The sequence below is a fragment of the Acanthaster planci genome, linkage group LG06 (genome assembly GCF_054643075.1).
Source record: "Acanthaster planci isolate LZ-2023a linkage group LG06, COTS_SCS, whole genome shotgun sequence".
Taxonomy (NCBI): domain Eukaryota; kingdom Metazoa; phylum Echinodermata; class Asteroidea; order Valvatida; family Acanthasteridae; genus Acanthaster; species Acanthaster planci.
The window spans coordinates 17,025,241-17,038,366 of NC_141782.1; the positions used below are offsets into that span (position 1 = coordinate 17,025,241).

Below are 13,126 nucleotides of genomic sequence, written 5' to 3' on the forward strand. Positions count from 1 at the left end.
CCCAATATGTGCTCCCAATATCTGCCCCCAATATGTGCTCCCAATATGTGCTCCCAATATCTGCCCCCAATATGTGCCCCCAATATGTGCTCCCAATATCTGCCCCCAATATGTGCCCCCAATATGTGCTCCCAATGTCTGCCCCCAATATGTGCCCCCAATATCTGCCCCCTAGTCTACCCTCACAAGGTCATAAAATGTTACTTAAAAAATGCTAATGGGATCCGCCCTTGGACAGATGATACTTCACTAGTGGGAAGCTTCATGCAGTAACTCATGTATGGACTTTTTGCTTGATAACCATCTCAACAGTGACAGAGACATTACAGTTTGCCAATCACTGTCCTATCTGGCAGACACTTTGCAGGTGTATAAACCCTGGATGTACCTATATGTAAGTTCATGTCCTAACATCTGTCGCTACGAAGCCCCTTCCGCTCCCACCCTGGATGTGAGTTGACGTTGAGATGGGATTACACACTCGAGAAGTCGCTGTGGATATTGCAGCATAAACTTCCATCGGGTGGTGAGTGAGCAACTCTAATGACTAATGTCTATACATTCCTTTGTACCACTGATTGCAGACACGCAGATGTATGCAACTTCGGTGACCTTTGACCGGATCTTTGACCCAGCCGAGTGCGAGGAATGGCAGAATCTAGAGGAGATGGCCATCATGGTGGCCAGCGGCCAGTACACACTGCCGGCTGGATTCCGGCCAAACCTGCAGCTGCTTCACGCGAAGACGGACAACAGCACGAGTCCCCTTGTGGTTGTTGGAGGTGAGGAGAAATGATTGGCTTGTCAGAGACACCTAAGTTGATGGAACTGCTTAGCCGGGAATCAGTTGAAAACCGCAGTCTGTAATCAGTTCTTTTTGCTAAGCATATTTTACTTTCATAAGTTGAGCAAATTTCTGTGTTATGGGGTTCACAGTACCGTATTACTGTACTTGAACTCATCATAGTTGAGTAATTTTTTGGTACTCATACTCATGAAAATGCACTCAAACTCAAAATGAATAAATTACCAAGTACTGATACTCATAGGAGTGTACTGGATTACAGCGCTGTCAAAGTAGGAGCAGGTCATAGTACAGTGTGCTGAAAGGAGTTACCACATTTGGTAAAAAGTTTATATCCAAAGTGAATGACAGTGTTTTGCACCAGAACTTGGTAATTTTACTTTTGCTAGAGATGCGTGGTTTAACTGAAAAGTTTTCTTGTGCTGCTGAGTGTTATTAAGGCTTCCAATTGCATTTGTCTTTGTGTGGTATGACATGTTTGAATGATTTATCATATGGTTCTACAGACAAGGTTTTCAATTCTGAAGGCGTGTCCGAGGCAGACCTAGACCCCAGCCCATAACTCATGACAAATGGCATCAATTTGAAATACGTTACAGCCCTCCAAATGAACAAGCTACTCATTTCCTCGCATGATCTCTCAGAGCCAGTCACCGTGGAGCTGGTCATGGAGAATCCGCTGAAGGTACCCCTGACGATATCCAACTTGACCTTGAGATGGAAGTTCACTCCCGTCAGCTATGAGCATGTCAACAAAGAGAACCCCGAGCAGCAGCCGACGGTCCTGTCCAATGAGACCGACATATTGACTGGAAAGGTTCGGACATCCAATCAAAGTCCAACATATCAAAACCACATCCCATACTGGTCTTAATGTTTTATTTCCTTGTGGCTGCGAAACCAATAATTCTGCATTTGCGCCCACCGCACAGTTGGTCTCGCTCCTGAAGAAGCCTAGGTAGAAGAGAAGAAAATGACAAAATACGTCATTTTGGAGGTGGCAGGAAGCCCCCGGATGAGAATTCCAAGGCAAACTCATAAATTCCGAGAGCGTTTGAAAACCCAATTCACACATTAGCCTGGGTGGGATTCAAACCCAAGCCTCGGATATGAAAGCCGACAGTAGTACCATCAAGCCAAGTTGGTGAAGGATACGAAAACAAAAGTGTTACAGAACTAGCTTGAGAACATGATCAAGAAAGACTGTACAAACTAATCCTAGGAGATGGTAGAACTGCAGGACCAAGACACTCACACATGGGTCCTTACGGTGAGCGTGTTCATGCAATGTGGTCAGTCGCAGTACCCTGTTGGTCCCAGTGGAATGACACACATGCATACCACCAGCCTGTCAACAGGTTGGCCCCCGAAGTAATGGCTTCCAATTTTCATCCTTGGATTGGTCTACTGCTTAGAAGCTGGTAAACTAAAGAGATGGCTCGCGTTAGCACCATGTGGATAGATCTCTTTTTGGAAGAGGCATGGTTCCGATAAGAACCGTTGAGTGTGAACTCAATGTTTTGACCACTCCTGAGGACAACCAGAGTACACACTCCATAGTTCTTATCAGAACCATACCTCTTCCAAAAAGATCTATCCACATGGTGTTAACGCAGGCCCTCTCTTCAGTCTGCTCTCCACCATGCAGAGTGTGAAGTCTTATCCAGCTGGTAAACTGTTTGCCAAAGTTTTCCTGAATTTCTCTTTTTGCTGGGTTTCTCTTTAAAAAATGTGTTCATTTCAACAGCAGAATCAAGTGGAAGAGGTTGTCAGCACAGAGGTCATTCCAGAAGTTTTGCTAGCCGGCAGCGAGTACAAACCTGTAAGTGCCAGCTTGTGAAGCACACAAGCTGTTGCTAACATCACGGTTTCTGTGCAGTCTTTTCCCACGTGTAACTGAGGTTGTCCACTCTGTTTAGAGATGGGCTTCTGGGCATGATCTTGTGCTCTCTGTAACAGGTTTGCTGCCATGTAATCTCAAACTGTTCCACATGGTGGCATCAATCTCTTTACATGTTTCCTAAGTAACCTAGCAGTAGAACTCAGACTGAGGTCTTGATTGCTGGAAAAAAGTTATCATGCCGACCCTACTCACCCTTTTGCCAAACAAATTCTTCAAACAATTTCCACAAAATAAGATGAAATCCAGTTATTTCTCCAGCCAGGCATAAGAACTCAATTCAGATTTTAAACTGACTGATCTCTTATCTCGGGGAATGAAGCCAGTTTTTATCAAATAAGAGTGGGCTAGAATTCATCCGTTTGAATAAAAAAGATTGATTAGTCAGTAGTCCAGTGTCCTGACCATGCAGAGGGCTTGTGCATTTTGAGCAGACCTGCCAACTTTTCTGATTTAATCGAAACTGTTCCGATTTTCGAGCTTTAAAGGCTTAAAAATCAGAACATTCTGATTTTCCGATTTTTTGGGAGAAAATAAAATCTGAAAATAGTCTCGCAAATTTCCGCGGATTGTCTAAGACGTTCACTCGTACTCGTGTACGCACTGGTTGTGCCCCAATTGCTTGGCTGCGGCTTCAATTACGCATAACTGTATGCAAAGTGGGTGCAGCCACAACCATACCTGTAGATTCGTGTGTAATTTTAAGCCGCAGCCAATTGATACAGACACCAACCTTGACTCCATGGGCAGTGTTCCCTTGAACCTTCATAGCGTGGCAAGCTCCTATAAATGGGAACAAGGTAGGCACGTCTGGAACAAAAATGAATGAAATCATGGCATCATTTACTTCTGTGTGTCCCCCCAAAAACTCCCTCATTCTATAGGTTGTCTTTTAGTTTGAATTTAAACATTTTTTTTCTAAATCTTTTTTTGTATGCATGGTCCAATAATTATGGAAAAAAAACCACATAGATATTGCCATTTGTGAACGAGCCTATTCATAACCAATGCGCCATGTTGTATTTGGAAATGGATAGTTCCATAGCGCGTGTGCATGTGACGACTGGTCGTGGATGTGAGCATGGGTGGGCCTACATTGAGTATGCGCTGTGATATGTCTACCGAGTGTTTGCTGACATATGAATATGTATGAGATTTTATTTAATGCCATTAACCTCCATCCAGGTCCACCTGTCAGTCATACCTCAGCAGACCGGTGAACTCCACATTCTCGGTATCGCCTACAGTCTCGCGGGCCAGCAGAACCCCAATGCCAAAGATGAGATCACTGCCGTCAATGACTCTGGCAACCGGGAGAACCCAGACAGTCCCCTGAAGACCAACAAGAAGGGCTCCCACCACGGTGCAGGAGTCATCACGGTACAGGGTGGACAGGAGCTAGACATCCAGGGCCCCCGGCTCAATTCCACCAAGGTGGAGAGATGTAGCATCATGTACGGACCTGATCGACGGTTGGACCCCGTTGTGGTGCCACCTATGCCGTTACTGGAGGTAATTACAGGGAGTTTTTGTATTGGATGCTTTGCCCTGCATTAGCAGTGCTTTGTAAATGCTTGCTGAGCACTTTCTGGGAGAATGCCTTCAGTAGCAGCAATATTCACCTGTCTGTCATCACGCTGTCACCCCTTCACCAGTTAATGTTTTTTTTTTTCCCTGAAAAAGCGGCGGGGGGTGGGTGTTGTTTTTTTTGCAAATTCTTCAACCTGGCAATTTATTTGTGGTACACATGAAATATGTAAAGAGGCGTAACTTTTGAATTAGGCATCAGTACTTTCATTCTTTTCCTCCTGAGTTCTACTGTATAGCCGTTTTTCAACTGCCCCAGTAAACATTGTGGCACGTGTCCAGACGTCAACCGGTCCACCTGCAAAAGGTCCAGAGCATATATATGCGTCACCTGTGGCCATGTGTGTTTTTGCCTATTGTTTTGATCCAAAGGTGTTGCTAGCTGGGATTTTTTCACCTAATCTCTTTTGGAAGTGTAGTTACACTCCCTAGCAAATCTGCTTACCCAAACGTCTTTAATCCCCTTAGCTTTTTGTGTTCTCCTAATTCAATTCAAGGCATTTCTGGATTATTGTTGGTGGGTGGGAGGGCTCCAGCTAGCAGCGTCCACGTGTGGGATTGTCTTCCGCGCTTTGACCCAACGAAGCTCGACGTGTTGATACGTCAACTGCAGAAAGGAAAAAAAGAGTTTTCAGACGAGCGTACACGCCCTCCGTGGAACAAATAAAGAAACTTGTGTGTGTTCACACGTCATCCGGGGACAAGTGGTTAAGGAGTTTTTTAAACAGGGAATCTTCATCCGAATGAACCCTACTCCAACTGGGCTTTTTCAAGGAGGAGGAGTCGTTTTGCACCCAAGATCTTCGGAGATGAAATGCACAATTGACACAGACGTTTGTATGGAGACAGAGTGTTTACTTTTTCCCCCCTCTGCTTTTCTCTTTCAGGCTGTTTTCACTTCATTCCCTTCAACCCTTCTATGTGGAGAGGTGTGCCATTCCGTTGTGGAATTCACCAACAAGGGACTCAGTCCCCTGCAGAAACTCCTGGTGGCATCCAACCACCCTGAACTCTTCTCTTTTGGAACCTCCCCTTCCCCAGCCGGCCAATCCAAAACCGGCGTGTACAGGACTGTTCCATGTGTCGGCGATAAAGGGGGAAGCAGTGGGGAATGTGTGGTGGAGAAGTGTAACGTTAGCCATGTGACTGAGATCCCCCTTCCGGGAGGCTCTTTGCCTCCAGGGGAGAGCGCTTCATTACCCTTATATGTCAGAGGACCAGACAAGAGTGGAATACATGAGATCAGCATGCTGTTCTATTACGAGTCTGCAGAAGAAAATCCCAAAATGAGGTATGTTTGTAAAGTTTTCTTTTTACAGACTGTACAAAGATTTTTCATGTTCTTGATTTGCAAAACCAGGAAAGCTACTCATAGCGGTTGTCATGATTCCAGACTGGAATCTACAAAGCATGTATCCTTGGTCGTCTTCATGAAATTTGTAAGGTGTCACAAGTGTGCCACATGCATGGTATCTTTATGCGTGATAAGTACTTTGATGTCCTTCATTTAGCTGTGTTTGTACCTTTTATTTCATGACATAACTCTAACCTTGAAAACTTTCACAAATCTGTCAAATACAGATTGTATGTGATATTTCAAATGTAGAAAAAGGCTTCAGACTTGATCACGTCAAAGGTTTTAATGTGCTAGTTAGCTTTGCTCCTGAAGGTTCCTCCGCAGTTTTGCAAACGAGCGTAACACATATTACTAATGAACTTACACACTGAAGCTCTTTATAGGGTTTCAACGGGCATGAGTTACAAAATTTGAAGGATTCAAAAGGTTAAAACTTTGAGGGTTGATTTCAATGGGCACCTCTAATTCTAGCAACACATACATTGACCCTCCTATGGTTTTACAGCACAAATGTGCACAAATGCCCACAGTCACTGGTGAGCATGTAGTTTCTATATGAAACTCAAACATGCACAGGTTCAGTGTGTACACAGTAGATTGCCGGCACAAAATGACCCAGGGTCTTTTGTGCAGTCCTCTTCACTGCATTTGGTTTACTGCACAGTTATGCACATGAAACAGTGAAGCACAGTTATTGGGCAGCACAAAAGTGCAATCTGATATTCCTGTGAGGGACAGTTAGTGCAGTGCACAACACAACACAGCTGTGCTTCTTTGAGGTGTTTACCAAATGAACAAAAGAGTGACTTCAGCATAGGAGGGTTAAATAGGAAGTGGTTTACCCATAGTCATTAGGCTGGTCCACCGTACCCCCAGGGTTATGCCCAGTATTTAAATATTTGAATAGTCAATTGATTATCAAATATTTGTTTTGGAATGGAATACTTTTAGATGGGGTAAAAATCAATTAGTTGGTTTAAGCCGTCCAAAAGCATGTTTTAAGGTGTTACAAGTAAACTCATCCCCAGTTAGACCTGAGCATCAGTTAGACTCCAAGCCTTCTCCTTTAACCCTCCTATGCTGAAGTCACTTTTAGGGTCACTCGGTAAACACCTCAAAGAAGCACAGCTGTGTCGTGTTGTGCAGTGCACCAACTCTCCCTCACAGGAATATCAGATTGCACTTTTGTGCTGCCCAACAACTTTGCTTCACTGTTTCATGTGCATCATTGTGCAGTAAACCAAATGCAGTGAAGAGGACTGCACAAAAGACCCTGGGTCATTTTGTGCTGGCAACCAACTGTGTACACACTGAACCTGGGCATGTTTGGGTTCCATATAGAAAACACATGCAAGAGAGTGACCGTGGGCACTTGTGCATATTTGTGCTGTAAAACCAAAGGAGGGTTAATTAGTGGGCACACCCGTGGCTTGAACTCATTGAGGTACACGTAGACCATCACACAAACATACGTGTTTTTGTGCCTGCTGTCGTTGGAAGTTAATTTGACTGAATAATTGATTGAAAAGAAGGGCAAATATTCAAATATTTAACCATTTCAATTTTCTTAACCATACCCACCGTATCTATAACTTAAGTGTGAAATTTCCACTGCAGCGTTTCTCTCCATTCTTTTCCATTCAGACACAGGACCTTGCATCACACGGCCACCATTCACACCAGCAACTCCATATCCCTGACCTCATCGGTGTGCCGTGCTCACAGTGGGGAGAGTCGGGACACCAAGGCCAAAGGCACCAGCCTGATCATCAGTCTGGACATTGACAACATGAATCAGGTAATGGCGATATCTTTCAAGCAGCACCTGAGTAAATCCCCATTGTCCGATTGGTGGTTCATCAATTACGTGTTGCTGAATTCTACCGATACCCAGCTCAGCTTCTCTGCAAAAGACAGAAGCACCATTCCACTGGTAATTGATTGCTCACCGTCCCATCCACCTATCACAAGGTCACACTTTTTGGTGGCATTACAACCTGGCTCTAAACGTAAATTGGCGGACACTTGATGACAAACACTGTTTCTTCATTACTGATATAGAGGAATTTATTCAGGTGGGAACTCTTTTTTCAGGATTTGTTGGCATGAGTGAGGGACTTTCTTGCTAAAGTACAATTAGAGAGTGTTTAGAGTATGTCTTCCTGTTCCACCAGGTCCATGATTCCCACATCATTGAGTTCAGCATAGGCCAGGTATCATGTGCCAGTGGTACATGGGCACTTGAATGTCTTGGACCAGACACATTATCCAAAGGTAAGACCTCGTGTGTAATCATGATGTGATGATCTGTCCACAAGCTTAGACCTTTGACACCTGGAAAAGGTTGTCTTCTTTTCATTAAATTACAATGCATCCTTACATCCGAAATTATCTGTTTGCTGTGGAAATCACTTGACATGTGGTCCCCTGCTGTCATATTTTTATCTTTTCCTGGATCGTTGTTTGACACTTGGTCAGTATTTCCCTACGTGGGTTGGTTATTCTTTTTATAGAACATAGAATATCTGAGGATAGCCAGCTGACTAAACAGCGGCCATGTTGGGGATCACGTAACAAGCCTGACCTTATTCATGGGAAAGCCTTTTTCAGATGCATTCCCAGAATCCGTCACATTCAAATTAATCTGTTCAATTGGATGGTGCCAGACTATTTTAGTTCCAGTCTTCACTTTCAATCTTTTTTCATAATGTTACTCTGATCATCAAGATTAATCACAGATTTTGAGTTATTTATCTGTAAAGACTGGTATTAATTTGTATTAAATTTCTGTTTCATTGCTCTCATTTCTACAGTCAAGTTCCCCAAATGAAAAGCTAACCTGGCTTTGGAATTAACATGGCCAACTCGATGGCCAGGGGTAGATCAGCGTTGAGTTCATCTTTTAAATTGTTGACACAAATCTCTCACACTTCTTCTTGGTGTATGCTTTAAGTTGGCTTATTGGCCTAACCTCTACATTTGTATCTGTGGTGTTTTCTCCTCCTCAGAGCCCAAGATAAGTGGAGGGGAATCACAGCGAATGTCCTTCAAAACAGCAAAGTGCAAACACAGTCCATCAGGTAATTCGCTCCGAGCAGAACAAAAGAGGGCGTGTTGTTTTGGCCATGAGGCGCGTAAGCATATGCGCGTTTCTGCATGCGCGTAACTAATTTATTCCGGCATGTATGGTCTTGGCGTACACACAGAATACGTGCAAGAACCCGCTCGTAACCACCTGTCTGTCTTTCGCCGATTGGGGGTGCACTTCAGCTCGGGGCGGATAACTTGCTGATATATTCTGCCCATTCACAAAAGTGCGTGTCTAAAGACTGTCAGTTAACTATATCCTTTCATATGAAGCACTGAGAAGATTGAAGATCTGGCACGATGACCAAGGTAGCGAAATCTGAAGCTGTGTTCACGTTGGACTTTCTCCTCTGTGCCCTCACGGAAATAGTGGTTTTCCTTTCAACATTCCATTGTGTAAAATTTTCATGCATTTCCAACTTGGACTTGTTTACAGCAGCAGAGCATATAATTCTTTGTGCATGGTTGGCCAATGTGGCGCAGCGCTTCTTTGTGCATGGTTGGCCAATGTGGCGCAGCGCTTCTTTGTGCATGGTTGGCCAATGTGGCACAGCGCTAATGTCTGAGGAGTATCTTCTCAATCTGACAATAGCTACTAACAATTCCTCAGTATCCTCGCTGCTACCAAAACTGGTTTACAGACACAAAACTGGTTGTGTTTCTCACCTCTTCAGTTAAACCTGCTATTATATTTTTGTGAGGCAAAAAACCCCCAAAACTTCCTTGATGGACATGCGCATAGTACCGCACCATGAACAGTAGTGATTGTGTGCACATACGTATCAGTACGCGCAAAGGGATCAGGGAACCATTCTTCCCATGAGGCATTGCAAAGTGCACTCACACTACAGGGTAGTGCTGTTCGCATTTAGTCGGGTGCGATGCAAAACTAACAGTGACCTTAGTTCCAGTTTAATTGTGATTATACTTCATTTTGTAAGTCTTCTGCCTAGCTTCCAGAGTTTTACTGAAAAAATGGGACAATAGGACTGGGGCTTTATTCACAGGATTTGGAGTTCCCTTTGCTTTCCTGGATCCGAGCCAATTTTGCACATTTGTTTAGCATACATGTTTTCTAAGCAAAAAACGGTTTGCCAGCCGGATTGCCACAAAATGCAAAGCTCCTGTGACTGGTTGCCAGCCAGAATACCACACAATGCAGAGCTTGCGTTACTGGTGACCAGCCAGATTGCCATACAATGCAAAGCTCCGGTGACTGGTTGCCAGCCAGAATACCACACAATGCAAAGCTTGTGTTACTGGTTACCAGCCAGAATGCCACACAGTGCAAAGCTCCTGTGACTGGTTGCCAGCCAGAATACCACACAATGCAGAGCTTGTGTTACTGGTGACCAGCCAGATTGCCATACAATGCAAAGCTTGTGTGACTGGTTGTCAGCCAGAATGTCGCATAATGCAAAGCTCCTGTGACTATTTTTCTGCCTATCTCGTGCTGAGTATGACAGTACACCCAGCAACAGGTTCTGCTATAATTAGCAGGTTCCCTGAAATAGCTGTTGTCGACTTACTGGTACCCTCGGCTGCCCAAACTGTCTTGCCAGTTCAGTGAATGCACCCCTCTGAGATGGGCCCGTGCTGAATGTGTAAATTGCATGGCGTGTCCTGCTCCTTAGAGCCACAGCTGGACAGGAAGGGGATTGGACAAGTCTACAGCCTGTGGACTCTGAGTGAAGTTGTCTACTGAAGAATCATTTCTCTAAACAGGAAAGTGATACAGTTTATATCATTTTGTTTCAACAGATAGTACAACAAAGGAACAAGTGACCTTCACAAGTATAACATTTGGCAAGCAGGTGGTGAGTTTCGATGCACCAATATGAGCAATTCTTGACATGACACCCCCAAGTTTGGGAAAGTAGTTAGAACTGAACGAAGCCAGTGGAAAGATTTTAACCTGTGACTGTGTTTTTTGGATCAGGTGGATAGCACAGCATCACCTTGCTCGGACTTCTACTTCCGGTCGACTTTTGACCCCAGCAAGCAGAGCCTGGAGATCCCGCCCTCCAGCAAGTCGGCCACGCCCAGCACCATGAGCCCCACGGAGGAGGCGGGAGTTGCCCTGGTAACGGACATGAAGTCATCCCTGGAGCACAGCATCAAGGCAGGGCTGACTCTCATTGTGCTGTGGAAGGTATAACCCCCATGCATTCGGCTAATTTCAGCATGTTGGCAGCTGTGCATGGTGTTCAGCGTATTTATAGTGGAGGTGTTTGATTAACATTTATGGCGTTGACTGGTTGCAAGATCCTGGAGTAGTTCAGCAGACAGTGGGTTTGAGTCCAGTTGGGGAGGAGGGAAGGAGGGCAAGACATGTCTTGAATGCATCTTGGGGCAACGCACTTGTTAAGACATTGTTCCCTCCCAGGAAGTGAAATGGATATTTTTGAAGGGACAGGTGGTTATGTTTGAATTAGCCATATTTCTTAAAGTATGTCCGAGTTAACGGTGTTGTTTCCATTGATGACTTTCTGTTTGTGTACATTTTAAAACTTACTGTTGGGCTTCAGTGGAAGTAAAACAACTGTAAGGACGAGCAACTCTGAAGGACGAAATCATGTCTGAAACTTACCTTAATTTGCTTCTTGAACGATAGTTAAAAACTCAACTCAAAACGTGTCACCTTGAAATATGGAGTGTGTTCAGAATTCCATGTTGATTAAAATTTGCAGGCTTTTGTTGTGGATGAAGAAGGGTTCCATCACACCCTGGTCGGCCAGCATCACATCATCATGGAAACCATAGGGTCAGAGGTGACGACTGTGCAGACAGTAAGGGTAAGGTCATATTTGTCAGTGGGATCATGTATCATCGTGAAGTAACTCAAGGGGAATAACTGTCAGGGTCTAATCCATGAACTACTGGTTTTCTGGAGTCGAAAGGTTCAACAGGAATAAGATTCTTCTGCTTTTTGGCAGATTTCCGCTTTTGCAAATAAGTTCTGCCTTTTTGGACTGTCGGATACGGTGGTAGTCGACTTAGAAGTTCCGATATTTTAAATTTTTCCGACCCATTTCATCAAAAAACCTAGTAAGGCAGTGGTGCGATGTAACGTTAGAAATTAATTACACTTCCTGGGGCAAAAATGCCTTAACAGCACGTGCAGAATCGTTGAAACGCAACAGACATGGAAAACAAATTATCGTCTTATCAGTTACACGTATACATGAACATAATCGACATGTGTTTTGAAGCACATGACAAACCATAAGTGATGAACAAAACTCTGTGGTGGGTCTTTTCATGTATAACACATATCAAGTTTACAAATAATAAAAAGGTTAGGCTAGATTTTTCAGAGTATGGACTTTCACAAATGTTTCTGTTGTGAAATGTGTCCCAGAGGGACTTAGCATTAGATTGTACCACAGATCATCTAAAGTTGACAATTTTCCTGGGGCCCGCGTGCCGTAAAGGGCTTTGCACTGCGCGCTCGCAAATTCAACGTTTTTCATTTTCTGAGAATCTCATCCCTGGTTAAAATAAGATATTTCGTTCCTGTAATTGAGTCAAAGTCACTCAGTTGGAAGATGTTTTTGTATGATATTTTGCTTAAGGAAATGATGCAAGTGATCCGTGGTTAGTTATCGCTTTGTGTAGTTGATGTGTTGTTGAATTCATTTGACTGATCATTATACCAGAAAACCAGAGAAGTCAAACAACTCAAGCTCATCAAAGAACCTGAGAAGGAGGTATCCAGGGAAGCCAGCCCAGAGGTCATGGGTCAGCTACTGAAATACAGTCTGCAGTACTGCGAAGTCAGGGAACACGACTTCAGCAAGAGGAGGTGAGACATCAGACTTGACTGTCTCATGATGGTACCCACTCTTTCAATTTTTTTGATGTCTCAGGAACACCCTGACTGACTTTTATGTTAACAGTCAGTGACGGGGACATGAAAATATTTCTTACTTTGCCAACTCTACTGATTAAGTTTTCCAGGTGTGTTTTTGAATCTGTGAGCATTTTGATCAGGTTCATGGCTGGTATTTGTTTTTGAAACCAAATTCCCTCAAGTTTGGAGCCCTGAATCAAAATGTGCTTAAAGGCTTTCAAAGATTGTTAATTTTATTATTTTCTGCACATACGCACAGATTTGATGTTTTAATTAGCCTTTCTTCAGAATCTCATTTTTGAGAGTGAAACTTTCCTAGATATTGAAGTGGTGTTTGATTTTGGAAAAAATGTCAACTTTTGTCTGGTTGGGTTGCAGGGTCTGCACGTTACCTGTGTCTCTCAATATACATAACTGTACCAGTACTGCTCTAGAGGTTGCCATAGAAACCACTGATCAAGACAACTCAAGGTAAGGGTCTCTTCCTTGGCAATAGGAAAAGCTATCGGATGTAAGTAGGGCTGTATTCAAGTCCGT

General features: G+C 43.8%; 1 protein-coding gene across 2 annotated transcripts in view; it reads left to right on the forward strand.

The window, feature by feature from the left end:
• trappc8 (trafficking protein particle complex 8) overlaps positions 1-13,126 on the forward strand; it is a 37,077-nt gene that overhangs the window by 16,072 nt on the left and 7,879 nt on the right. The window contains exons 16-28 of one of the 2 annotated variants that reach the window (XM_022240446.2): positions 585-782; positions 1,450-1,622; positions 2,553-2,627; positions 3,891-4,217; positions 5,180-5,583; positions 7,294-7,447; positions 7,824-7,923; positions 8,658-8,729; positions 10,498-10,553; positions 10,676-10,888; positions 11,427-11,531; positions 12,396-12,541; positions 12,968-13,060. In XM_022240446.2, the coding sequence (XP_022096138.2) occupies positions 585-782; positions 1,450-1,622; positions 2,553-2,627; positions 3,891-4,217; positions 5,180-5,583; positions 7,294-7,447; positions 7,824-7,923; positions 8,658-8,729; positions 10,498-10,553; positions 10,676-10,888; positions 11,427-11,531; positions 12,396-12,541; positions 12,968-13,060 (2,116 nt within the window). The remainder of the gene's footprint in view (positions 1-584; positions 783-1,449; positions 1,623-2,552; positions 2,628-3,890; positions 4,218-5,179; positions 5,584-7,293; positions 7,448-7,823; positions 7,924-8,657; positions 8,730-10,497; positions 10,554-10,675; positions 10,889-11,426; positions 11,532-12,395; positions 12,542-12,967; positions 13,061-13,126) is intronic. The other variant, XM_022240447.2, reaches the window with a different exon arrangement.